This window comes from Macaca fascicularis, chromosome 3 (genome assembly GCF_037993035.2).
Source record: "Macaca fascicularis isolate 582-1 chromosome 3, T2T-MFA8v1.1".
In the NCBI taxonomy this organism is placed as follows: Eukaryota; Metazoa; Chordata; class Mammalia; order Primates; family Cercopithecidae; genus Macaca; species Macaca fascicularis.
The window spans coordinates 47,999,611-48,026,864 of NC_088377.1; the positions used below are offsets into that span (position 1 = coordinate 47,999,611).

The window sequence follows — 27,254 nt, forward strand, 5'->3', positions numbered from 1 at the left end:
CCTGAGGAGCGGAAGCCGTCAGTCGAGAAGCAGCTACCCAAGGTACCGTAGGTTCCGGTAGGTGTTTTCCCTCTGTTCTCGATTACCTTGGCAACGGCCGAGGCGGGAGATCAGTGGTCTGCACCGTCCTGGAGGGCGATCTGAGTAGCTGGACTCTCAGCCAGCCACTAGGATGTGTTCGGGCTTTGGACCTTGAGGTCGGAGAGAGTCCCGAGAGGAGGCGGCGCCCCCGTTCATTCTTCTGAGGGGCGGTAGATTTGGGGGTTTTCTTCTAGGATTCTCACGCCGTTTTCTCTGGTAGGAACGTCTTCTGTCTAAATACTGATTGTTTTTCTAAGCCAGGTTCAGGTGCTGTCCTTCTTATGAGTTTTCACCACAATCCCGCACTAATATCTTTCTTCGCTCCTCCTCCCCTCCTTCCCCGGGCGCCGCTCTCTCTCTTACACCTCCCGGCACGTCTTTCTTCTCGATCTGATTACCTCCTACCTCCTCTTTTCTCCTCGATCTGGTTACCGCCTACCATTTCCACCTCGGGGAGTCCTCGTCTGACTCCCGGGCTGGATCAGGGCCCTCGAATTTCCCTGGGTCATAGAAAAGCGATCATTCTCTCGTCACAGGCTATGCGCCTTGGGGCCGAGACCAGAACTCACCTATATCAAGCTTCAGCGTAGGGGAGACTAGTGCGAAGACCGCTGATTTGGGAGTCAGGGGCCCTCCAGAGTCAGGCTTTGCAAATTCCCAACTGTGTGACCCTGAGTCTACCTTCTAGAGTTTGATTGCTCATCTATATGGTTGTTTTAGAGAGTTCATGAGAGGAGGCTCTGTGGGGGGATTTCTTAGATACAGAAGGGAGTGACTGAATGAATTTGAGAGAGATGAATCTGTTATGCTGAAAGGTAAATACTTAACCTGAGTTATCTCTGGCAACATGGAAATGCTGTGTGGTTTGAAAAACGCTTTGCTATTTAGATTTGGATTGGCCTCTTATATGGGAACTACCTGACGTGTCTTTATGGAATATGTTGTTTGGTGTGAAAGAAACCTTGGCAAAGGTCTGATCCACTGCCCTCATTTTACAGATGAAACCGAGGACCAGAGAGGGAAAGTGACCTCAAAGTCACAGACTAATTTTTTAGAGCTGGACAAGAATCCAAGCCTGCAACTGCAGAGACCAGAGATCTTTCTGCTATCTATACTCTTGGGAAGCACATCCTAAGGTACTTTGATTTTACAACCATCGTTCCCTTTTTATTTTATGTTTTGTTTCGTTTTGTTTCTTATTGAGACATAGTCGCACTCTGTCACTTAGGCTGGAGTGCAGTAGTGTGACATGGCTCACTGCAGCCTTTCAACCTCCTGGGCTCAAGTGATCCTCTTGCCTCAGCCTTCCTTGTAGCTCAGATCACAGGCATCCACTGCTGTGCTCAGTTAATTTTGCTTTTTTTTTTTTTTTTTTTTGTAGAGACAGTGTTTCACCTCATTGCTCAGGCTGATCTCAAATTCCTGGGCTCAAGCGAACCTCCCACTTCAGCCTCCCAAAGTGCTGGCCAAGACCAGAATTACAGGCATGAGCCACTGCGCCTGGCCTTCCATCTTTGCCTTTTTAAATACTCACCCCCATGGCTCCCTGAGTCACAGCCCTCCTTATACTCTATTGTAATTGCTTTTTCTCTTGTCTGTCTTTTTGCTAAAATGTCACCTTTTAAGGGGCAGAGGCTGTGCCTTAACTATTTGTTCTGTGTTCCCAACTTCCAGTATAGGGTTAAGCTTGTAGCTGAAGTTAGCTAATGACAACAGCAAATGTCTCTTAGGCATACATTATCCACCAGGCATGATAGATACAATTATAATGAAGTCTTTGCAATGACCACATAAGGTAGCTTCCATTATCCCCATTTTACAGATGAGGAAACAGAGACTTAGGAAGGTTAAGTACCTTTCTGAAGATCACAGCAGGTAAGTAGCAGAGCCAGGATTTGAACACAGTCTGGGTGCTGAGCCCTGTCCCATAGCTGTGACCTTGTGCAGACTCAAGGAAGTCAGCCTGTACTAAAATAATGACTGACAAAGGCCTTTGGTGATTTGAGACTCAGAAACCAATTCATTTTTCCCCCCAGATCTTTGCAAATTATCCGGTGGAAGGAAAATGCCTAAAGTCAAAAGAAGCCGGAAAGCACCCCCAGATGGCTGGGAGTTGATTGAGCCAACGCTGGATGAATTAGATCAAAAGATGAGAGAAGGTGAGTAGGGGAGTTCCTGTCTGGGTGGGCTGGGTCCAAGGGTCAAAGGCTTAGATGCCCCCAGGGGACAGGCATAAATGCAAATATAAAAAGAGGGTGGTCTACTAACACTGAGCTGTTGTGTTTGCTTATGAACTCATGGAAAGTGCCCAAAAATAAGATAACGTTAATGAAAAGGTCCTCAAAAAGCCTTTTTTTTTTTTTTTTTCCAATTTGAATATAAAAGGTTATGGACTTTTATAGTCTACCTATAGTTATTTACTATTTTGGTTAGATGTATATTTAAAATCATACAAAATATATTTACTTGGAAGTGCTATTCCTTTTCAGTCTCATTGATTAGTCTTTGCAGCATCTGTTTTCTGTCACTTCCGTGTAAATGGCGTGTGAACCTGCTTTGTGAACCCATGTCCTATGCTGTCTTTGGAAATTGGAAATTTTATCTGAAGCCGCAAGCATCTGTTTGCCTTAAATGATCACAGTGTGTCTACTTAACCAATTTACTTTTTTTTTTTGAGATGGAGTCTTGCTCTGTCTTCCAGGCTGCAGTGCAGTGGCGTGATCTCGGCTCACTGCAATCTCTGCCTCCCGTGTTCAAGCAATTCTCCTGCCTCAGCCTCTCCAGTAGTTTGGATTACAGGCACGTGCCACCACGCCCGGCTAATTTTTGTTTTTTTAGTAGAGATGGGGTTTCTCCATGTTGGCCAGGCTGGTCTCCAACTCCTGGCCTCAAGTGATCCACCCACCTTGGCCTCCCAAAGTGATGGGATTACAGGTATGAGCCACTACACCTGGCTGAAGTTACTTTTTAAAGTAACTTTTGAAATGCTTGCTTGTAACTAACCTAATCATGGTTATTATGAGGTCGTGCGTCCAGCAGTAATTACTAAATTAAAGCAGTGTTAAATTACTTTGCCCCTTCTTAAAAAAACTGTTGTTTCCAGATACCTTCTATTAAATACTCAGAACTTGCTTTGCGATTTAGATTTGGATGGGCCTGTTGCAGTAATCATGGTCATTCTGGGCTGAGAGATTTCTTCCCCAAACAGCTTTTTATCAAAATAAAGGAAATGGGAGCGTGCAGGAATAGAAAAGATTTTGCAAGTCTTTGAAAGTAAATTAACTTCATTTTCTAAAGGGTGACTTTTGAGGGGAGGAGGAACCTTACTTTGTGTTTAGATATTCTTTATCTCCAGAAAAAAGTATTCTTTGTTCTGTTTTTCTTCTTTTTGTTTTTGTTTTGAGATGGTCTCACCTTGTTGCCCAGGCTGGAGTGCAGTGGTTCAGTCACAGCTCACTGAAGCCTCCACCTCCCCGGTTCAGGTGATCCACCCACCTCAGCCTTCCAAGCAGCTGGGACTACAGGCATCCACTGCTGCGCTTGGCTAATTTTTCTTTTTTTTGAGACGGAGTCTCGCTCTGTCACCCAGGTTGGAGTGCAGTGGCACGATCTCAGCTCATTGCAAGCTCCGCCTCCCGGGTTCATGCCTTTCTCCTGCCTCACCCTCCTGAGTAGCTGGGACTACAGGCGCCCGCCACCACGCCTGGCTAATTTTTTGTATTTTTAGTAGAGACGGGGTTTCACTGTCTAAGCCAGGATGGTCTCTATCTCCTGACCTCGTGATCCACCCACCTCGGCCTCCCAAAGTGCTGGGATTACAGGAGTGAGCCACCGCCCCCGGCCTGCGCTTGGCTAATTTTTCGTAGAGATGGGGGTGTGTTAGTCTGTTTTCATGCTACTGATAGACATACCTGAGACTAAGCAATTTACAAAAGAACGAGATTTAATGGACTTTCCGTTCCACGCGACTGGAGAGGCCTCACAATCATGGCAGAGGCCAAGGAGGAGCAAGTCACGTCTTACATGTGCACCTGCTGAATCTTTACTTCCTGCTTTTCTGCTTGGATTACAGCATTCTGTCTGTTGAGCTGAATTGTAATACCTAGGTAATTGAATGGCTTAAAAGCTGGAGACAGGGAGGCGTAGTCTTCTTGACCACTCCTCGCCCGTCTGTTCTTCCCTAAAAACTGAGGAGGTCATAGACAAAGATGAACTTCTGATTGCTAAGAGAGAACTGCCTTGTGGCGAGTATGAGTGCCACTTGATCCTGCATGTGTTGAAGGGTCAGCTTCTCCTGCGGCCACTTCGCTGAGAACCTGTAGACTGGTCTAGTTTATTTGGCTTTTCCTCAGCCCTAAAGGACTTTGGCTGGGAGATGAAATTAGAAGTGCCTTCAGGATGATTAGGATGCCCATCTATGGGCCTAGAATTATCTTGAGAAATTACTATGCTGTAGAACTAGATCTGAAAGCATAGGGACCAAGGTTGGTTTTTTGGCTTTTTTTTTTTTTTTTTTTTTGAGACAGGGTCATCTGTTATCCAGGCTGGAGTGCAGTGGCATAATCTCAGCTCACTGCAACCTCTGCTTCCTGGGTTCAAGCACTTCTCGTGCCTCAGCCTCCTGAGTAACTGGGATTATAGGCATGTGCCACCATGCCCAGATAATTTTTGTATTTTTAGTAGAGACAGTGTTTCGCCATGTTGGCCAGGCTGTTCTCGAACTCCTGACCTCAAGTGATCCATCCACCTTGGCCTCCCAAAGTGCTGGGATTACAGGCGTGAGCCACCATGCCCAGCCAGGACTAACCTTTTAACAGAAGTTACCATTGAATGATCTTTTTAAAAATCTATGTTTTCTAATTCTTTTTTTTTTTTTTTTTTTTTTTTGAGACGGAGTCTCACGCTGTTGCCCAGGCTGGAGTGCAGTGGCGCGATCTCGGCTCACTGCAAGCTCCGCCTCCTGGGTTCACGCCATTCTCCTGCCTCAGCCTCCTGAGTAGCTAGGACTACAGGCGCCCGCCACCGCGCCCGGCTAATTTTTTTTTGTATTTTTAGTAGAGACGGGGTTTCACTGTGGTCTCGATCTCCTGACCTTGTGATCCGCCCGCCTCGGCCTCCCAAAGTGCTGGGATTACAGGCTTGAGCCACCGCGCCCGGCCTTATGTTTTCTAATTCTGTAATTAAAAAGACTTTTTTTCTTGTCACACAGGTAATGTGCCAACATTGTGACAAAGTTTGAGAGTGGCATGTCTCACACATGGATGTGAACACCCAATCATCACACTCATGAATTACAAAAGGATCCAAAAATAGACATTTTTAATTTAAAACAAGTATGTTTAAATTACTTAGCTTACTTTTTATTTATTTTTTTTTTGAGATGGAATCTCACACTGTTGTCTAGGCTGGAGTGCAGTGGTGTGATCTCTGCTCATTGCAACCTCCACCTCCCGAGTTCAGGCAATTCTCCTGCCTCAGCCTCCTGAGAAACTGGGATTACAAGCGTGCACTACCACGCCTGGCTAATTTTTAAATTTTTAGTAGTGATGGGGTTTCACCATGTTGGTCAGGCTGATCTTGATCTCCTGACCTCATGATCTGCTGACCTTGGCCTCCCAAAATGCCCAATGGCTTATTTTTATTAAATAACAGCTTTATTGAGATACTAATCATATACTATGAAAGTCATCCTGTTGAATTATCCAATTAAGGGGTTTTTAGTATATTCACAAAGTTGTGCGACCATTGCCACAGTCAATTTTATGTTTCAAGGTTCATCTGTGTTGTAGAATACATCAGTACCTAACTTCATTCCCTGTTTTTTTTTTTTTTTTTTTTTTTTTGATACCGCATCCTCCCCCTCAGGGTTCAAACGATTCTCCCACCTCAGCCTCCCAAGTAGATGGGATTACAGGCACGCACCATCATACCCTGCTAATTCTTTTGTATTTTTAGTAGAGATGGGGTTTCACCATGTTGAACGGGCTGGTCTCAGACTCCTGACCTCAAGTGATCTGCCCATCTCAGCCTCCCAAAGTGCTGGGATTACAGGTGTGAGCCACCGAGTCCAAGTCCGGCCAGCCCTGTTTAACTTCTTGAGGAGCCACCTAACTCTTTTCTGCAGTGGTTCCACCATTTTACATTCCAACCAGGAAGGTAGGAGACTTCCAATTTCTCCACTTCCTTGCCAACACTTGTTATTGTGCCATAGTTTTGATTATAGCTATCCTAGTGGGTATAAAGTGGTATTTATTCATTATCACTAGTTATTTACAAAAAGAAAATCCTGCGCAGACTGACCCTGTTCCCCCAAACACACACTTTGTTTCTCCCCAGCTGAAACAGAACCGCATGAGGGAAAAAGGAAAGTGGAATCTCTGTGGCCCATCTTCAGGATCCACCACCAGAAAACCCGCTACATCTTTGACCTCTTTTACAAGCGGAAAGCCATCAGCAGAGGTAATTAGTCTCTCTTGGCCTTTCAAACTCGAGTCACTTTTGGAGTTACTGAGCTAACTACAATCCTTATTCTCACAACTTCTGCAAGTCATGGTTTTTCTTATCACTAAAAATAAAGGGGAGCCAATGTTGGCTGAGTTTTGTGTGTGTGTGTGTGTGGTTTTTTTTTTTGAGATGGTGTCTCACTCTGTCACCCAGGCCTAGAGTGCAGTGGCACGATCTTGGCTCACTGCAAGCTCTGCCTCCTGGGTACAAGCGATTCTCCTGTCTCAGCTCCCAAGTAACTGGGATTACAGGCACCCGCCATGACACCTGGCTAATTTTTGTATATTTAGTGAAGATGGGGTTTACCATATTGGTCAGCCTGGTCTCGAACCCCTGACCTCAGGTGATCTACCCGACTCAGCCTCCCAAAGTGCTGGAATTACAGGCATGAGCCACCACTGTTGGCTTTTTTTTTTTTTTTTTTTTTAATGAAACAGGGTCTTGCTCTGTTCCCCAGGCTGGAGTGTAGTGGTACAATCATGGCTCACTGCAGCCTCAACCTTCTGGGCTCAAGGGATCCTCTCACCTCAACCTCCCGAGTAGCTGGGACTACAGGTGTGCACCACCCCACTCAGCTAATTTTTAAATTTTTTGTAGAGATGGACCCTTGCTATGTTGCCCAGGCTGGTTTAACTCAAGTGATCCTCTGGCGTTGGCTTCCAGAAGTGCTGGGATTACGCCACCTTGCCTGGCCTAAATACTTGTTTTTGGTTCCTCCTCCAAGGACTGTCCCACTGCAATACTGAATGCTTTTTTTTTTTTTTTTTTTTTTTTTGAGATGGAGTTTCACTCTGTCACCCAGGCTGGAGTCCAGTGGCATGACCTCAGGTCAATACCACCTCTGCCTCCTGGGTTCAAGCGATTCTCCTGCCTCAGCCTCCTGAGTAGCTGGGATTACAGGTGCCTGCCATCACGCCCAGCTAACTTTTGTATTTTTAGTAGAGACGGGGTTTCACCATGTTGGCCAGGCTGGTCTGGAACTCCTGACCTCAGGTGATCCGCCTGCCTCGGCCTCCCAAAGTGCTGGGATTGCAGGCATGAGCCACTGCACCCAGCCTGAATGCTCTTTTTGATCAAGGGTGGGGAAGGTTTTTAGACCATGGTCTGATGCTCTTTCCCCATCTTTTTGACAGAACTCTATGAATATTGTATTAAAGAAGGCTATGCAGACAAAAACCTGATTGCAAAATGGAAAAAGCAAGGGTATGAGAACTTGTGCTGCCTGCGGTGCATTCAGACAAGGGACACCAACTTCGGGACGAACTGCATCTGCCGTGTGCCCAAAAGCAAGCTGGAAGTGGTAATGTCTGACACACACGCTTGATGTTATTTTCAGCTCAAAAGCTCTAGTCGACTCCAAGGGATCTTACGATATTTGGTTGGGCTGGAATGTCGTTTTGTCCCTGAATGTCCTGCTGGCTCTCCCTCGCGGGAGTGGGTCCCTTTGTTCAGGAATCCGTGTGAGGCAGCGTGTGGCTGTGAGTGTCTCTGTTAGGTCTGGGGCCAATCTCAACTCCACCTTTGGGCAAATTACTGAACCCCTTTCCTCACTTAGGAAATGGTAGTGAGGAGCCCTAATCCTGAGATGGTGGCAGGGTGACATCAGGGAAGGGTGGCCACTGAGTTCCTGTCCCTTTCCCTCAGTCCTCACAGTGATACTTTAGCATTACCATCACTGTTTTTCCCCCCGCCCCCCCGAGACGGAGTCTTGCTCTGTCGCCCAGGCTGGAGTGCAGCAGCGCCATCTTGACTCACTGCAACTTCTGCCTCCTGGGTTCAAATGATTCTCCTGCCCCAGCCTCCGGAGTAGCTGGGATTACAGGCGCCCGCCACCATGCCTGGCTAATTTTGTATTTTTAGTAGAGACGGGGTTTCTCCATGTTGGTCAGGCTGATCTTGAACCCCCAACCTCAGGTGATCTGCCCGCCTCAGCCTCCCAAAGTGCTGGGATTACAGGCATGAGCTACTGCGCCCAGCCCACTATTTCTTCTTTCAGAACTTTCTGTTCCAAGTACCACTCCTAGGCCAGGCACCTCAGGAGTGGTGCTGAGGGACAGGAGCTGAGCTCTATCCGGCCCCAGGCCCCTCTGAAAGGCAGCTGTGGCCTCGGCACACAGTTGTTGGCCCAGCTAGGAGATCAGGCCCCACGGCCCATCTGCCAGCCTGGCCTTCTTGTCCCCAGCTCCACACAGGTGCCTCTTCACACGGGTCCCTTCATGCTGCAGTGAGACAATGGAGAGCTGCGGCTGGATCTGAGGACTTGTGTACTGAGCAGTGGGGGCGAGCAAGGGCCGCCTCCCCGAGGAAAGACTAGGGTGTTGGTTTTCTGATGGAGGCAGGGAGGGGTGGCAGAGTGGCAGAAGCCACCCCTCCCCTGAGTGCCCACATTCCACAAGGGATCCAGGTCGGGGGGCTGGTGGAGTGGGGTGCTGCTTCAACCCAGTGGCCAAAACAGCCTGCTGTAGACTTACCTGGGTTTCATCAGAGGATCCTGTTTACTTAAACTACGGTCTTGCTCCTTCAAAAAAAGAACTGAAAAAGTAAAATAAACACAAGCCACTGTTCTAGGGCTTTCTGGCCAGCCAAGCATTGGGCCGCACCAGGCCTGGGGGACAAGACGCTTATTTCTGGAGGGCTCTGGGCCAGAAGGGTGTAACTCAAGTGCATAGCCTCCTGCCCTCTTCCCCACCAGAGTGTCCCAGCCCAGAGGCTGCCCTGAAGTCCCCAAACAGTAGCAGAGCCACCTCTGCTTATTGCAGCGTCTGTCATGCTCACTTAGGGGAATAATGAGACTCATTCACACCGATTTCTTTTTCTTGATTGGCAAACGTGTGTTGGATTTGCATAACGTATTATAACTACACATACAGATGTAACCTTGGTATCAATAGCAGCTGTTTCCACGTTCATGAGGGAGCCAAATTTTCCGTCCAGAGCTGTCACAGAAGGGTTTCTGAGGTGTGTCCCTATACGGCATGGTGGCAGAGGGTTGCCACGTATGTGAGCGTGCAGGGACGAGTGTGGCGCAGTGGCATCATCTCAATGTCCTCCTCCATTGCAGGGCCGCATCATCGAGTGCACACACTGTGGCTGCCGTGGCTGCTCTGGCTGAGGCTAGCGCTCTCCACCCTGGACTCTGGACTTCGCAGGTTCCTGCCTGTGGCGCCACCCCCTTCCTGGGAGCAGCGAGCAGTGCCCCAGGCCCAAGTTGGAGCACGGGTCTCTACGGGGAAGGCTTCGCTGTCCATCAGCTGTGATTTGTAAAAATAAAATCTTTAAACCTCTCGGGCCCCACGTCTATTCTTTCAGAGCATTGGCCTGTGGAACCCGGCAGGGCGGCACCAGGCCCCAGGGACCAGATGCCCCAGTCCCCTTGTGGTGTGTGAGGTGACACGCAAAGGTACTGGAGCTGGAAGACCCAAGGTGACATGCGAAAGTGGCTGGAGCTGCCCTTGGACCTGCCGGGAGTGCAGGCACCTTGGGCCTAGCATGTGTCCTCACACCAACACCCGTGACACACTGCAGCTGTTCCTCAGGGCCTGGCTCTTCCCCCAGGCAGGAGGTGACACCAGCTCACTTGTCCTGGGGCTCCCACAGAGCACTGAGGGCTGAGCACGCTGTTCAGCTGTGCTCCCATCACCTGCCCCCCAGGGCACATCCATCCACATCAGCCTCCTTGCCAGTGTCCTGGTCCTCCTGGGGCTTGGTCCGGAACTTCTGCCAGGGGTGCAGGGTTTCCTCTGCGGGCATCACTGTCAACCACTGCTTGTAATAGGCTCGGAAGCCGTCAATCTTCGCCAGGTAGGTGTTCCTCCCTTGGTACTGGAATTACAAAAGCGAGGCTAGAATCACTCCTGTTACCTACAGCTAATCCCAAACCTCGGCAGCTGGCTCAGGCCTCAGGGAAGCTGGTAGCTGCCATTTTCCCTTCCAGGTGGCTGCAGGGGACAGGGCAGAAAAGCTGTGAACATGCACTATGGGAGTAGCTTACTTCAGAGAAACAGGTCCCAGCTGGGTACCCTGGGGCAGGCCCAGAGCCATCTGCCTAACAGCGTTCTTCCCAAACCGGCACTGCTGTGCTCCTCCATCCGCACTTAATACCCTACGCCCCCAAGCTAGAATCACTGGGTCCCACCTGCCTCCACAGCCTGCCGAGCCCCTCCCCCTCAAAGCCACCTCCCTCTGACCATCATCTCAACACTGCCGAGATAGGCTCCATGGAGATAGGGGGAAAAAAGAAAACACGCACCAGACAGAAACAGAGAGCTGGCGGGGGAATATACCAAAAAAAAAAAAAAAAAAAAAGCCAAAAAGTACTATCTGACATACAGCTACTACCACACGATGACAAAAGGTTTGGCCGGGTGCGGTGGCTCACGTCTGTAATCCCAGCACTTTGGGAGGCCGAGGCGGCAGATCACTTGAGGTCAGGAGTTCAAGACCAGCCTGGCCAGCATGGTGAAACCCTGTCTCTACTAAAAATGCTGGATGTGGCGGTATATGCCTGTAGCCCCCAGCTACCTGGGAGGTTAAGGCAGGAGAATGGCTTGAACCCGGGAGGCGGAGGTTGCAGTGAGCTGAAATCACAGCACTGCACTCCAGCTTGGGCGACAGAGCAAGACTCCGTCTCAAAAAAGAAAAGGAAAGGTTTGACTCAAAAGACTGAACAATTCTAAACCTTAAGGTGCCGGCTAGAGCCTGAAAGCACAGAAAGCAAAACTCAACAGAATCACGAATATAAACAAGGCCACCATCGTGAGGGAATATGAGTACAGATGCTCCTGACACCATGGTTCCACCCCCAAAAACCCACCGTAAATCAAAAATCAATCTGGCTGGGCATGGTGGCTCACTCCTGTAATCCCAGTGCTTTGGGAAGCCGAGGCAGGTGGATTACATGAGCTCAGGAGTTCCAGACAGTTTAGGCAATATAGTGAAACCCTGTCTAAAAGATTAGCTGGGTATGGTGGTACATGCCTATAGTCCCAGCTCCTCAGGTGGCTAAGGTGGGAGGACTGCTTAAGCCTGGGAGGTCAAGGCTACAGTGAGCCATGATCGTGCCACTGCACTCCAGCCTGGGCAACAGAGTGATTCTGTCTCTTTTTAAAAAAAGAAAAAATTCGGAACAGCACGGGGGCTCACACCTGTAATCCCAGCACTTTGGGAGGCTGGGGTGGCTGGATCACGAGGTCAGGAGTTCAAGACAGCCTGGCCCAGATGGTGAAACCCCATCTCTACTAAAAAAAAAAAAAAAAATACAAAAATCAGTCGGGCGTGGTGGCAGGCGCCTGTAATCCCAGCTACTCGGGAAGCTGAGGCAGGAAAATCGCTTGAACTTGGGCGGCAGAGGTTGCAGTGAGCCAAGATAGCGTCACTGCACCCCAGCCTGGGTGACAGAGTGAGACTCCATCTCATAAAAACAAAAGGAAAATGCATCTATTGCTGGCAACACAGCAGAGGGTCCTGACTTCATAATTATGCAAAAGTGACATACATTCAGTAGAAACTAACCCTTCACAAAGTCGATCCTTACAGAGTTACATCCTGATAAAACTATTGCAAAGTTGAAAAATCCTGTGTAGAACCATCTTTAAGTCGGGGACATCTGTCTGTGACTTAAATACGATATGCTTTAGGCCTGTGATAGTCTTGTGACTGTGGAGTTGAACCCCTAGTGAGCCCTACGCTAGCGGGAAGAGACAATCCACTAGGAAGATATGCACATGTAATCAACAAAAAACCAGTATCCAGAATATGTGTGTGTGTGTGTGTGTGTGTGTGTGTATGTGTGTATATATGTATAAAAACCCTGGAATCAATGAGAAAAGGCTCGCAACCAACAGTTTAAAGCACAGACACACAGTTTAAAAATGCCCAGCTATGCCTTCAGCCAGGCACAATCTCCACTGCTGTCCCACCCATTTGTAGGAAGCCCTCAAAATGGCATTCAGGTGTGACACCTGCACGGCATTCCTGACTCTGCACCTTCTGGCTGTGTGTGTCCCTGCCCATTTACTGGTCTCCGTCCCATCCGGGTTGTGCTCCAAGCCACAGTGGCTCTGGACGCTCCGGAGGTGCTCAGCACAGAGTGTGGCTCGATGGACCCAAAAGCCAAAACCCCAGAGCCTGATATCCTCAGAACAGCAGGAAGAGGCTGTGGCTGTAACAAAGCAGATTCCATGACTCTGCCCTGCTCCTGCTGATACAGGAGGCAGAAAGAAATTATTTGGGCAGATAATAAGGGCAACAGAGTCCTTGGCAAATTTCCCTTTTAATATAAAGCAGCCTCCAAATAATTTCTTTTCTAACAAAGAGCAGCCTGAAAAGTCAAGCTGCAGACATAGATAAGCAAGCTGGAAGTTTGCAGGGGTATATGCTGGCAGCTGTGCCAATAGAAAAAGGCCACCTGGGAGCCAGCTTTGTTCAAGATGGGGGCCCCATCTTCCCTTCTTTTGTCGCCATGTGTACCATAAAGAACCAGGCAACATGGTGCTGGAAACCTTTGGCATAATAAAAGGTTAGGGTGGGCACCAGCTTTTATACAAGCTATGTAAATGGCACACCTGGTCCAACCAATCTTTTGTGTCCTTTGTAAATCAGACACCACCTCCTCAAGCTCATCTACAAAACCTCTGCATTTCATGGTGGAAGCGGCAACCCATTTCTCTGGCACCTCTGCTCTGCAGAGAGGTTTTTTTTTTTTTTGAGACGGAGTCTCGCTCGGTCGCCCAGGCTGGAGTGCAGTGGTGCGATTTTGGCTCACTGCAAGCTCTACCTCCCAGGTTCATGCCATTTGCCCGCCTCAGTCTCCCAAGTAGCTGGGACTACAGGCGCCTGCTACCATGCCCAGCTAATTTTTTATATTAGAGACAGGGTTTCACCGTGTTAGCCAGGATGGTCTCAATCTCCTGACCTCATGATCTGCCTGCCTCGGCCTCCCAAAGTGCTGGGATTACAGGCATGAGCCACAGCGCCAGGCAAGAGCTCTTCTCTTTCACCTATTAAACTTCAGCTCTTAACCTCTTTTTTTTTTTCCTGTTTTTGAGACCGAGTCTCCATCTATCACCCAGGCTGGAGTGCAGTGGCACGATCTTGGCTCACTGCAACCTCTGCCTCTTGGGTTCAAGTGATTCTTGTGCCTCCTGAGTAGCTGGGATTACAGGTGCCCGCCACTACCCAACTAATTTTTGTATTTTTAGTAGAGACAGGGTTTCACCACGTTGGTCAGGCTGGTCTCAAACTCCTGACCTCAGGTGATCCACCTGCCTTGGCCTCCCAAAGTGCTGGGATTACAGGTGTGAGCCACAGTGCCCGGCCTTAACCTCACTCTTTTTTTTCTTTTTTCTTTTTTTTGAGACAGAGTCACCAGATGCAGTGGGTCACACCTGTAATCCCAGCACTTTGGGAAGCCAAGGCGGGTGGATCACGAGGTCAGGGGTTCGAGACCAGCCTGGCCAACATGGTGAAACCCCGTCTCTACTAAAAATACAAAAATTAGCTAGGTGTGGTGGCGGGCGCCTGTAATCCCAGCTACTTGGGAGGCTGAGGCAGGAGAATCACTTGATCCCAGGAGGTGGAGGTTGCAGTGAGCCTAGAACCTACCATTGCATTCCAGCCTGGGCGACAGAGCGAGACTTTGTCTCAAAAAAAAAACAAAAAAAAAGAGACGGAATCTTGCTCTGTAGCCAGGCTGGAGTGCAGTGGCGCAATCTCGGCTGGTTCAAGCAATTCTCCTGCCTCAGCTGAGTAGCTGGGATTACAGGCACGCGCCACCACGCCCAGCTAATTTTTGTATTTTTAGTAAAGATGGGGTTTCACCATGTTGGCCAGGATGGTCTAAATCTCCTGACTTTGTGATCCACCCACCTTGGCCTTCCAAAGTGCTGGGATTACAGGCATGAGCCACTGTTAACCTCACTCTTTGTGTCCACATCCTTGATTTCCATGGAGTAAGACAACAAATCTCAGTGATTCACCCCAGATAACAATGCCACTTCACTGCCTGTCCAGTCCCTGAGCAAGCAATAACCTATTTGGAGTAACTGGCAATGTGCAGGTGCTGGGGACCCAGATGAGCACAGCAGACAGCCTCTGCCTCCAGAAGCCTGATACAGGGAAGGCCAGGGCTGCCCATGAGCATGTGACCTGAGACTATAGGACACGGCATAAAGGAATAGAGCTGGGGGAGGGGAGACTTTCACCCCAGGTCAGAGCGGCAGCCAGCTGGGCATCTCTGAGAGCCACGTAAGCAGAGACCTCCAGGAGAAAGAGCCCACCACATGAAAGTGGGTGTCACCCAAGGCAGCGGGAACACCAATCCCGAGGCAGGCAAGAGGCTGGTGGCCTTTGGGAACTGACGGAAAGCCACTGGGATGGACAGAGGCAGCAAAGGGAAGGCTGGCCTGAGACTTGAGATGAGCCATGTGGACAGGGACTCAGGCTGTGGTCTACAGACTTGGGGACTGCTCCTAAGAGAAGCTGCTGGACAGTTTCAAGCATGAGAACACAATCCCAAGGGCCAGAACCAGGGTTGGGTGGTGGCAGGGGTTAGAAATGGTGAAGGAGCTGATGAGCTTGAGCTTGGGGCACACACCCGGTCAAAGGTCGGAGGGTACTGGGCTGCAAACTCCAGCTGGCGGATGACCACTTCGTTCACTGGGACCCTGTTCTGCTTCATGTCTTTCAAGATGTTGATGAGATAGGTGTAGTCCAGCTTCCTGACGGCCACGTTGATGAGGGCGCTGTAGATGTGAGTGTTGGGGATCACCTGGGACTTCTAGAACACAGGGACATCATAGAATCAGCAAGATGATGGCAGCCATTAGGACCCAGCAGCTCCCACCCTCTGTCAATTAAGCTGGCTCCTGGGACCAGCGGCCACAGCCAGCAAGGCAAACCTGGCAGCGACGATGCGCTGAATGTCCCTCTCCAGCAGGAAAGCCAAGCCCAGCCCTTCTGCTCAGCCCTAAAGAAGCTGCGGAAAAGGACGCCCGTGCTGCTCTCAGACACCGACTGACTCAGGCAGAAAATGATGCGGGAGACACCACCTCCTCGCTCCCTGGGGTGGGTTTCCCCATGATGCATGGTCACCAGGTGGTGGTCAGCCTAGAAAAGCGTGAGTCTTGGCTAAGTGAGCCCGGCAGGGTCCAGGAAAACAGCCCGAGGGTGATGGACCTGGGGGACCCCGACAACGCAGGACGCAGCCTCTGCTGTGGTCGGATGAAATCCACGCAGCACTTCCAATGGGGGCTAGGTGGGAGGCACAGCAGATCTCGGGGGCTTTGAAAACCACCCACGGCTCCCCAGGAATTCTGAGAATCCCTGCCATACCTCTAGAGTGTTGGGGCCGAGGCCTGTCCCCAGCCCTCAGTGTCACCCCACGGCCACCTTCTTCCAGACGGGAACGTCCGTGCATCTCTACGCCCAGCCCTGAAGCACTCTCCGGGGTCTGCTTCCCCCAAAATGGGACCGAAGACCATTCTACACCAGAAGCTCATCAACCCCACTCTCTTTGCCCCTATGCACAGTTCATCCAAGTGGGGGGCTTGAGGGACCCCTGCTCCCCCAAACTTTCCTCCTGAGCTGCAGAGTGCTCCTCAGGACCACAGGCGTCCTGCCCAGGCCCAGGTCCACTCACCTTCATGTCTGTCAGCAGCTGCAGACCATCCTTCGGCCTGTGGCACCCGATGGCCAGGTTGCAGAATGTCTGCAGGTTGGGGACAAGGCCCCTCTTCGCCAGGACTGGCAACAGCGCCTTGGCCCCCTCCAGGTCTCCCAGCTTGCTCTTCTTTCTCACCAGCGTGTTAAAGAATGTCAGGTCAGCCTCCACCTGGTGCTTGTCCAGGAGGGCCAGCAGCAAGGACTCCGCAGGACTCCCAGACTCCACCACCTCGGCCAGTAGCGTGAGGGTCCTGATGTCAGGCTGCTGCCTATGCTCTGCCATCTTGCTCAGGAAGCCCTCCAGGCCCCCTATTAAGGCCAGCCTGTCAGCTGGGGTGCTCACTGTTCCAAAGGAGACCACGGTGGGGGGAACGGCCCCAGGGGTCAGGAGATTGACTTCCAGCTCCACGGGAGGTGGCTTCAGGGCCACAGGGGGCAGGGCCACTGTGTGGCTGGGCTCTGCCTTGGTTTCCACCTCTGGCTGGGCCTTGCCGGGCACTCTGGCTTCCTGAGGCTCTGGAGGCCCAAGTGCCTGAGAAGGTTCCAGAAACAGCTGCCTCTCCAGGGCCTCCACGTGCAGCACAGCTGACATACGGTTGCCTGCCTTGGCCTGGGCTGTCCTCCTTGGTCGCTGCCTGCCCACTGGGGGCTGAAGCACGGTTGCCTCCTCACTGGGCTTCAGAAGCAGCTCTGAGGCTACCTGGGGGTCCCCTAGGCCACAGTCCCGAGCTGCTGCCAACAGCAGGTTGTAGCTGTCCCGGCTCGGCTGTAGCCCCAGACTCAGCATCAGCCGCCACACCTGCCAGGGAGGACAAACGTCAGCTCAGTGCTCCTGTTCAGCAGCTGGGCGCAGGGCTCACACCCGGAATCCCAGTGCCCCAGGAGTTTTAGATGGGAGGATCCCTTGAGAGCAGGAGTTCCAGACAAGACTGAGCAAAATAGCAAGACCCTGCCTCAAAAAAATAGGCCAGGCGTGGTGGCTCACACCTGTAATCCCAGCACTTTGGGAGGCTGAGGCGGGTGGATCATGAGGTCAGGAGATTGAGACCATCCTGGCTAACACGGTGAAACCCCATCTCTATTAAAAATACGAAAAATTAGCCGGATGTGGTGGCGGGCGCCTGTAGTCCCAGCCACTTGGGAGGCTGAGGCAGGAGAATGGCGTGAACCCGGGAGGAGGAGCCTGCAGTGAGCCGAGATCACGCCATTGCACTCCATCCTGGGCGACAGAGCAAGACTGTATCTCAAAAAAATAAATAAATAATTTTAAAAAAGCTTTCCAGCCGGGAGCTGTGGTTCACGTCTGTAATCCCAGCACTTTGGGAGGCCCAGGCGGGCAGATCACATGAGGCCACGAGTTCAAGACCAGCCTGGTCAACATGGTGAAACCCCACCTATACTAAAAATACAAAATTAGCTGGGCGTGGTGGCATGCACCTATAATCCCAGCTACTCAGGAGGCTGAGGCAGGAGTATTACTTGAACCCAGGAGGCAGAGGTTGCAGGAGGCTGAGATCACGCCATTGCACTCCAGCCTGGGCGAGAGTAAGACTCCATCTCAAAATAAATAAATGAATGAATGACTCCTCGGTTGCACCTGCAGAGGTGCTAGCGGGCTGTGGGAGGGTTGAACAAGTCCCCAGGTGAGTGTTCGGCAGGCTTTCAGGGAAGGTGAGTTTAGAGGGGCTGAGCCTACTGCAAAGCAAGGTGGGAGAGGCGGGGGCCACCCTCATTGCGCCTCTAAGGGCCTCCTCTCCCTACCATCTGTAGAACGGAGGCTACAGTGGCTGCTGGGTTTTCAAAAAAGAGCACAAATATAAAAATACTCAGCACAGGGCCATCATGGGTGCTCACAGGATCACCATTTTGCACCTCTTGCACCAGGGAAGCAGGGCAGGAAGGTGGGGTGGGAGGGACATACCTGGAGGGCGTACCGGAAGCCCGTCTTCTTGTCTTGGATGCAGCCCATGAGCAGGAAACTGAAAGTCTCCTCTGTGACAATGTGCCCTTTGTGGATGATTTCCTGGGGGAGGGAACAAAGAGGTCCCATTGAGAACCTGCAGCAGGCTGGGCGTGATGGCTCATGTCTGTAATCCGAGCACATTGGGAGGCCAAAGCAGGAGGATGACTTGAGGCCAGGAGTTTTGAGACCAGCCTGGGCAACATAACATAACAAGACCCTGTCTCTACACTCGGATAGAGAACACCCCTTCTAGGAAGCCTTCCCTCGAGTGCACAAAGCAGGACACAGCACACAGCGGCACACACAACCTCCAGCAGGGTCTCATCAGATCTGTCTGTGAACCCCAGTGCCCAGTACCGGCTGTCTCACCCTCTCTGAGCCTTCCTGCATGAGGAGAGACAGACACCACAGCCCCGCCCCCGCCACATGGTACCAGCCCCACAATGGGGAGCAGGATGGCAGGTGAAGCCCCCCACCTTGAACACATCAAGGCACATTCTAAGGTCTGCACACTTGGCAGCCATCTTCAGCAGCGCGTGGTACGTTTTCAAGTTGAGTTCGATGTTTTTGGCCTGCAGCTGCTGCCGGAGCTTCAGGGCGCTCTGCAGAGCCGAGTCCTTCCAGGGGGACTCGGCACAGACGTTGAACAGGGCCGTGTAGGTGGCATCTGAGGGCTCCAGGTCCCGCTTTTTCATCTGTGGAGATGGAAGCAGCTCAGTGGTGGCCTGGGATCAGCTGGACGCACAGGTGAGCAGCCGCCCCAGAGGAGGCTGAGGCTGGAGAGGACCCCATTACTGCATACACCAGGCCAGGCTCTAAGGCAGAGCCATGGGACACATCAGTGCCCAGCTCTCCAAACTCAGACACATTGAAGGGACTCTGAAAACTGAGCCCACACCCCCATATGTACCAAACAGAAGCTATCCTGCCCTGGGCACCTGTCAGCCCACTCCAGGCCTGGGGTCCTGGCAGCAAGGTCTTCCTGATGCGCCACCTTCAGGCCACCCAGTCAAGGGGAAAAGGGGCTATAGTGCTTACTACCTGAGGGTTCCTGGGCAAGTCAGCGCTTCCTTGTGAAAATGGGGATGACACCATCACCTTGAAACCAGGGATGCCTGTGGCAAGTGGGAGGGTGCACTGCAGTGCTCTAGGGGTGGCCCCGAACCACTGGCACAATGCACATTCTCAGGGCCACCTCATCTGGTGAGTCACAAGCCCCGGAGGTGAGTGACACTCAGCTTATTGAGCCTCTGGGGGACTAAGGCAGGTGCTCAGGGTTGACAATCCCTGGTGAAGCCTAGCACTTGCAAATGCCCAGAGAAGGGTCATCTGGTCGAGGGCAGGCGACAGGCGGCTCAGTGGCAAAAAGAACCCTGCTAGAGTCAGGCCATTTGGGGCTCAAATCTCAGCCCTGGTGCATTCAAGTGGGGTGGCCTTGGACATGTCCTTTCATCTCTCTGTGCCTCAGTTTCCTTATCTGAAAAGCAAAGATGGCAATCCCTACTTTGAGGATGATGTAGGCTCTGTGTGTATTGCTGCACTCCACAGAGGTGCACTGACAACTCGCTACCCGCCCAGCACCAGCCCTGGGGTTAGCAGAGTGGGCACAGCCTGTCCTTACTGAGCTGACACTCGAGAAGGCAGACACACTGCAGGTGAGTTACCAAAAACAGTAACAAGGCTGGGTGCTGTGGCTCACGCCTATAATCCCAGCACTTTGGAAGGCTGAGGGGGGCAGATCACATCTGAGGTCAGTAGTTCGAGACCAGCCCAGCCAACATGGCGAAACCCCGTCTTCTATAAAAAATACAAAAAAATTAGCCAGGCATGGTGGTGGGCGCCTGTAATCCCAGCTGCTCGGGAGGCTGAGGCAGGAGAATTGCTTGAACCTGGGAGGTGGAGGTTGCAGTGAGCCGAGGTTGTGCCACTGCACTCCAGCCAGGCTGACAGAGCCAAGACTCCCGTCTCAAAAAAATAAATAAAATAAAGTAAAATAAATAAAAACAATAAAAAATTTTTTTTTTGTTTGTTTGAGATGGAGTCTCAGTCTGTCACCAGGCTGGAGTGCAGTGGCATGATCTCGGCTCACTACAACCTCTACCTCCTGGGTTCAAGTGATTCTCCTGCCTCAGCCTCCCGAGTAGCTGGGACTACGGGTGCGTGCCACCATACCTGGTTAATTTCTGTATTTTCAGTAGAGACAAGGTATCATCATGTTGGCCAGGATGGTCTCAATCTCTTGACCTCATAATCTGCCCACTTTGGCCTCCCAAAGTGGTGGGATTACAGGCGTGAGCCACCACACCCGGCCAAAACTAATAGTTTTTTAAAGTGGATGTAATCAGCCAGGCGCAGTGGCTCTTGCCTGTAATCCCAGCACTTTGGGAGGCCGAGGTGGGTGGATCACTTGAGGTCAGGAGTTCGAGACCAGCCTGGTCAACAAGGTGAAATGCTGTCTCTACTAAAAATACAAAAAAATGAGCCGGGCGTGGTGGCATGTGTGCCTGTAGTCCCAGCTACTCGGGAGGCCAAGGCATGAGAATTGCTTGAGCCCCGGAGGCGGAGGTTCCAGTGAGCCGAAGTCACACCACTGTACTCCAGCCTGGGCGACAGAGCGAGACTCCGTCTCCAGGAAAAAAAAAAAAAAAAAAAAAAAAAAGAGGCGCAGATGCAGTGGCTGGGCTGTGGCCTATAATCCCAGCACTTTGGGAGGCCGAGGCGGGTGGCCGGGGTTAGAGACCAGCCTGGACAACACAGCACAATTCCACCTCTACAAAAAATTTAAGAATTAGACAGATATGGTGCTACACACCTGTACTCACAGCTACTGACGAGGCTGAGGCAGGAGGAACTCTTTTTTTTTTTTTTTTTTTTTTTTTTTTTTTTTTTTGAGACGGAGTCTCACGCTGTTGCCCAGGCTGGAGTGCAGTGGCGCGATCTCGGCTCACTGCAAGCTCCGCCTCCCGGGTTCCCGCCATTCTCCTGCCTCAGCCTCCTGAGTAGCTGGGACTACAGGCGCCCGCCACCGCGCCCGGCTAATTTTTTGTATTTTTGGTAGAGACGGGGTTTCACTGTGGTCTCGATCTCCTGACCTTGTGATCCGCCCGCCTCGGCCTCCCAAAGTGCTGGGATTACAGGCTTGAGCCACCGCGCCCGGCAGGAGGAACTCTTGAGCCAAGGAGTTGGGGGCTGCAGTGAGCTATGATTGGACTCCAGCCTAGGCGATAGAGTGAGGCTACCTCTCTCTTTTTTTTTTTGAAGGGAAAAAGAAAGGGAACATGGGGACCGCTGCAGTCCAGGCAGGTGCTAGAGGGCTTTCCACATCATCTCATTTATCACCCACAATCACCATCATTTTAAGGAGGTGACTGAGGCCAGGGAGGTGAAGTCACCTGCCCAGTGTAAAGCACTAGCAAGCAGCACACTCGGGATCCGCCCCCAGCTTTTCAGAGCCTTGCCCCTGCTGCCCCGCGCTCACACACACCTGGTTGTAGAGCTTGAAGGCCTTCTTCAGGTAGCCGACCCGCCCGCAGCCCCCGATCAGCACCGTGTAGTTGCTCTCCATGGGCTGCAGTCGCTCCTCCTTCAGCATCTGCCTCTCAAACAGGTCCAGCGCTTCGACCAGCTGCAGGGAAGAGGCAACAGGGCAGGGGCTCAGAACTGCCCCAGAGACTCTCGGCAGAGAGAGGGAGGCTGAGGCTGAGGGACGCTCCTGAGACAGTGCAGGACAGCGGCCCTGGGTGACTGCAAACCCCCTGGGCCCCCGGCTGTCTCTGCCTCATCCCTCCCCTCACAACATTTCCCCGGTAAAGCCTCAGTTCATTCCTTTATTCCTTCATTATTTTCATCTATTCATTCAAACAATAATTACTGAGTGCTTCAATGAGCCAGACAAGGTCTATCCACTGCAGATATAGCTGGGAACAAGAGGGCGCTCCTTCTTGGAGCTCATGTTCCGGTGTGGAAAGTCAGACATGAGGCCGGGCGCGGTGGCTCACATCTGTAACCCCAGCACTTTGGGAGTCTGAAGCGGGCAGATCACAAGGTCAGGAGTTCAAGACCAGCCTGGCCAACATGGTGAAACCCCGTCTCTACTAAAAATACAAAAATTAGCCAGGTATGGTGGCGCGCAGCTGTAATCCCAGCTACTTGGAAGGCTAAGGCAGGAGAATTGCTTGAACCTGGGAGGCAGAGGTTACAGTGAGCCAAGATTGTACCACTGCACTCCGGCCTGGGTGACAGAGCAAGACTCTGTCTCAAAAAAAAAAAAAAAAACAAAAAGACAGACATGAAATGGGATAAGAAAGACATACAACATATCAAGTGATGACAGGTGCTACAAACAAAACTAAAGCAGGGGCAGGGTGTAATGGCTCATGCTTGTAGTCCCAGCATTTCAGGAGACCAAGGCGGGCAGATCACCTGAGGTCTGGCCAACACGGAGAAACCCCATCTCTACTAAAAATACAAAAATCAGCCAGGCGTGGTGGCACATGCCTGTAATCCCAGCTACTTGGGACACTGAGGCAGGAGAATCGCTTGAATTCCCCAGGAGGCAGAGGCTGCAGTGAGCCAAGATCGTTCCGCTGTACTATAGCCTGGGCGACAGAGTGAGATCCTGTCTTAACAACAAAAAAAAAACGTAAAGCAGGGAGTGCCAGAAGGGTGTGGAGGATTCACTTTTCCTTTTTTTTTTTTTTTTTGAGACAGATTCTTGCTCTGTGACTCAGGCTGGAGTCCAGTGGTAAGATCAGCTCAGTGCAACCTCCATCTCTACAAAAAAAAAATACAATAAAATAAAACTGTGGCGGAGGATGGCAAAGGGCAGTGATACTTACAGCCATAAGGCTGGTAGTTCACAGGGTAGGCCCAAAACTTAGAGGCTGGGAAGGTCAGGCGACCCCTTGCAAAACACTGAGCTGCCAGGGGTAAGAAGCCAGGAGCCGCAGAACCAAAGCGCCCCTCACCTTCCCTTCCTTGATCAGGCGTTTGCACTGCAAGAAGTACCAGTACGGGGTGTTTCTCCGGCCTTGCCATAATTTGGGCTCCGGTTCCTCTGGCTCCTCTCTCTGTTCCCTGAACCGCAGGTTATGGAACTGGGCTGTGGATTTGTGGAATAGTCTCCGGGAGGAGTATTTGTCAGAGAGGGTCCCAAAACTCTCCTCCTCCTCCTCGTCTTCTTCCTGCATGGCCGCGGAGTTGGAGTGGCTCGGGTCAGAGCCCAGGCTGCCCGTGTTCTCCGGGTGCTCCTGGCCGAGGGGCAGCTGAGAGGAGGAGCTGCTGAAGGCTGCCCACACTGGCCGCATCAGCCCCTCCCTGCCTCCCGCCCACCTGGCGCTACAGGGATCCAGGTGTTGCAGGACGAACAGTCCCATGGGGCGGGCCCTGGAGAACAGTCTAGTGAGTCTCATGAGGTTCATTTCTGGCTTTCCGGTCCCTCCAGGGCCTGGAATATATCAGGAAAAGTAAGAGAGTCAACTCAGTTCCTAGTCACAAAAGGCAGAAAGAAAGAAGTGCTTAGAAGTATGGGCCCAGGCTGGGCGCGATGGCTCATGCGTGTAATCCCAGGACTTGGGGAGGTCGGGGCCAGCATATCACTTGAGGTCAGGAGTTTGAGACCAGCCTGGCCAACATGGTGAAACCCTGTCACTATGAAAAATACAAAAATTAGCCAGGCATGGTGGTTTTTACAGCCAGGTGCGCCTGTAGTCCCAGCTACTCAGGAGACTGAGTCAGGAGAATCACTGGAACCCGGGAGATGGAGCTTGCAGTGAGCTGAGATTGCGCCACCATACTCCAGCCGGGTGACAAAGTGAGACTCTGTCTCAAAAAAACAAAACCAAACCAACCAAACAAACGAACAAAAAAAATAACAGGCCAGGAACGGTGGCTCATGCCTGTACTCCCACCACTTTGGGAGGCCAAGGTGGGCAGATCAGTTCAAGACCAGCCTGGTGAAACTCCATCTGTACTAAAAATAGAAAAAAAATGAGCTGGATGTGGTGCTACATGTCTAATCCCAGCTACTCAGGAGTCTGAGGTAGGAGAATCACTTGAACCCAGGAGACCGAGCTTGCAGTGAGCTGAGATCACGCCACTGCGCTCCAGCCTGAGTGACACAGTGAGACTCTGTATCAGAAAAATAATAATAATAATAAATAAAATAAGAAGTATGGGCCCAAAGGTTAGAAAGCCTAGGTTCAGGTCAGACATAGCTCACTGCAGCCTCACCCTCCTGTGCTCAAGCGATCCTCCCATTTCAGCCTACTGAGTAGCTGGAACGACAGGTGCGTGCCACCACGCCTAATTTCATTTTTTGGTCGAGACGGGGTCTTGCTATGTGCCCAGGTTGGTCTCGAACTCCTGGACTCAAGCAATCCTCTCACCTTGACCTCCCAAAGCACTGGGATTACAGGAATGAGCCACCATGCCCAGCCTAAAATATTTTGAAGTCTGGTTATATTAGAAGGTTGCCATTGGAAAAGTCTCACAAGTGATGGCAGATTGAACAGATTAAAAACTAGGCCCAGCAGGCCAGGAGCGGTGGCTCACGCCTGTAATCCAGGAACTTTGGGAGGCAAAGGTGGGTGGATCACCTGAGGTCAGGAGTTCGAGACCAGCCTGACATGGTGAACCCCATCTCTACTAAAAATACAAAAATTAGCTGGGCATGACAGCATGTCCCTGTAATCCCAGCTACTCGGGAGGCTGAGGCAGGAGAATCACTTGAACGTGGGAGGCAGAGGTTGCAGTGAGCCAAGATAGCGCCATTGCACTCCAGCCTGAGCAACACAGCAAGACTCTGTCTCAAAAAAACCAACGACGACAACAAACAAAAAACTAGGCCCAGCAAGGGGAGAGACTTGCTGGGGTCCTGCAGCAGTGCAGTGGGTGAGACTGGCCAGTTTGGCCTGGGCTGGCTTAGAACTCAGGTCCATGTAACGTATGGACAGACTCTCCTGACTAGCACCTTTGTGAAACTAGTGCAGGGGGCCTTTATCATTCTGCATCTGGCAAGCCCTGCCACTCCTTCTTACAAGCATGGTGTTTATGTAATTTTCTTTTTATGGGAATGGCGTCTTCATGTTGCCCAGGCTGGAGTGCGATGGCACAGTGGCAAACGCACAATCACTGCAACCTCCAACTTCTGGGCTCAAGTGATCCTCCTACCTCAGCCTCCCAATTAACTAGCACTACTGGTGCACACCACCATACCCAGCTAATTTTTTGTAGAGATGTAGTCTCCCTATGTTGCCAGGCTGGTCTAGTACTCCTGGCCTCAAGCAATCCTCCAGCCTTGGTCTCCCAAAGTGTTGGGATTGCAGGCGTAAGCCTCCATGCCCTGCCTTATGTGCATTAATTACAATACACAGAATTACAAAACAAAAAGCAATGATATTGAAATGGCATCAAAATGCTTTAAAAACAAATTTCTGCTACACTAGCATAGATGCTTATTTTCAATGCATTAAATAACAAGACCCGGCCGGGCGCGGTGGCTCACGCCTGTAATCCCAGCACTTTGGGAGGCCGAGGCGGGCGGATCACAAGGTCAGGAGATCGAGACCACGGTGAAACCCCGTCTCTACTAAAAATTACAAAAAATTAGCCGGGCGCGGTTGTGGGCGCCTGTAGTCCCAGCTACTCGGGAGGCTGAGGCAGGAGAATGGCGTGAACCCGGGAGGCGGAGCTTGCAGTGAGCCGAGATCGCGCCACTGCACTCCAGCCTGGGCTGGGCGACAGAGCGAGACTCCGTCTCAAAAAAAAAAAATAAAAAAAATAAATAAATAAATAAATAACAAGACCCTACAATAATTTCAAAGCAGTAACGAATGTAAGTGACAGCTTAAGATACCACCTTGTAGGTGCTGCACAAACTGTTTTTTTTTTTTGAGTCTCACTCTGTCGCCAGGCTGGAGTGGGGTGGTGCCATCTCGGCTCAATGCAACCTCTGCCTCCCGGGTTCAAGCGATGCTCATGCCTCAGCCTCCCAAGTAGCTGGGATTACAGGCACGCACCACCACTCCCGACTAATTTTTATATTTTTAGTAGAGACGGGGTTTTGCCATGCTGTCCAGCCTGGTCTTGAACTCCTGACCTCAAGTGATCCTCCTGCCTCGGCCTCCTAAAGTGCTGGAGTGACGGGTGTGAGCCATCACTGCACAAACTCTTATCTGGAACTATCATTTACACTCACCCCAACTTGAAATTATGACACAGTTTCAGGCACTGCTAAGGCTGCTCCAGCAATTGGGAAAGGAAATGCTAAATTTCACAGAGAAAATAGGGGTGTCATTTTGTTCCTATACAATTTCATTACCCCACCCTGGTTAGAAAACCCTGAATTAGACCATACAGTGGCTCATGCCTGTAATCCCAGCACTTTGGGAGGCCCAGGCGAGTCGATCGCTTGGGGCTTGGGGCTAGGAGTTCAAGACCAGCCTGGGCAACATAGCAAGGCCCCCATCTCCACAAAAATTAAAAATAAAAATTTAAAAATTAGCCAAGCGTGGTGGTGCAGCTACTCAAGAGGCTGAGGTGGGAGGATCGCTTGAGCCTGAGAAGTTGAAGCCGCAGTGAGCTATGATCATACCGCTGTACTCCAGCCTGGGCCACCTAGCGAGAAAAGAAAAAACCCTGAATTAGAGACACGCTGCGGCCGTCCTTCTTCGGAGAGACCCGCCCCTCCTCAGACGCCTACCCGGACCCTCAGGCCAACGCCGACCCCTCTCCACACAGACTTTTGCAGCCTCAGTTTCCCTCCTCGGACGCCCCTGGCTCCAATCCTGGTTCGGGCACTTCCTTCCCCTCTGGCGTGTCTCTGCCCGGATCCCGGGGTTCCTGCGAGGATCACACAAGAACTCACTTGAAGTGTCCGGCGCAGTGCACTCCGACGGGGCTCTCTACCCGGTCCCCGCGACGGACCCGGCTCTCCCACGGGTCACCCTCTCCCCTGACGCGCAAGCGCAGCCCGCGTAGCCGACACACGCGGCTGGTTTCAGGTTTCCGGCGAGACTAGGCCGGCGTTCGGCTGGCGGCTAGCCGG

The 27,254-nt window shown here is 51.4% G+C and overlaps 2 protein-coding genes and 1 non-coding gene across 15 annotated transcripts; 1 reads left to right on the forward strand and 2 right to left on the reverse strand.

The window, feature by feature from the left end:
- Positions 1–3: 3 nt before the first annotated feature.
- On the forward strand, positions 4–9,869 carry BUD31 (BUD31 homolog). Of its 6 annotated transcripts, none has more exons than XM_074034504.1 (7): positions 21–297; positions 1,080–1,217; positions 2,118–2,240; positions 2,783–3,015; positions 6,418–6,540; positions 7,719–7,885; positions 9,647–9,869. In XM_074034504.1, the coding sequence occupies exons 4-7, from the start codon at positions 2,925–2,927 to the stop codon at positions 9,695–9,697; spliced, it is 432 nt and encodes a 143-aa protein (XP_073890605.1). In that variant the 5' UTR covers positions 21–297; positions 1,080–1,217; positions 2,118–2,240; positions 2,783–2,924; the 3' UTR covers positions 9,698–9,869. The 6 variants fall into 6 exon arrangements, with proteins under 6 accessions (XP_005549193.1, XP_073890605.1, XP_065397017.1 ...); XM_065540945.2 differs by having other exon boundaries at positions 21–57; XM_005549136.5 differs by lacking the exon at positions 2,783–3,015 and having other exon boundaries at positions 4–42.
- Positions 5,281–5,384, reverse strand: LOC123572672 (small nucleolar RNA U13). Its single transcript, XR_006697222.1, has one exon. It is a non-coding gene; the product is annotated as a small nucleolar RNA U13 (small nucleolar RNA).
- Positions 9,392–27,225, reverse strand: PTCD1 (pentatricopeptide repeat domain 1). Of its 8 annotated transcripts, XM_065540939.1 has the most exons (10): positions 27,075–27,225; positions 26,802–26,824; positions 26,406–26,473; positions 23,176–23,654; positions 21,693–21,833; positions 18,685–18,903; positions 18,167–18,268; positions 16,223–17,044; positions 15,179–15,361; positions 9,392–10,407 (listed from the first exon to the last, which is right to left on the reverse strand). In XM_065540939.1, the coding sequence occupies exons 4-10, from the start codon at positions 23,626–23,628 to the stop codon at positions 10,222–10,224; spliced, it is 2,106 nt and encodes a 701-aa protein (XP_065397011.1). In that variant the 5' UTR covers positions 23,629–23,654; positions 26,406–26,473; positions 26,802–26,824; positions 27,075–27,225; the 3' UTR covers positions 9,392–10,221. The 8 variants fall into 8 exon arrangements, with proteins under 8 accessions (XP_065397011.1, XP_005549191.3, XP_065397013.1 ...); XM_005549134.4 differs by lacking the exon at positions 26,406–26,473; XM_065540941.2 differs by lacking the exons at positions 26,406–26,473; positions 27,075–27,225 and adding an exon at positions 26,910–27,040.
- Positions 27,226–27,254: the final 29 nt, after the last annotated feature.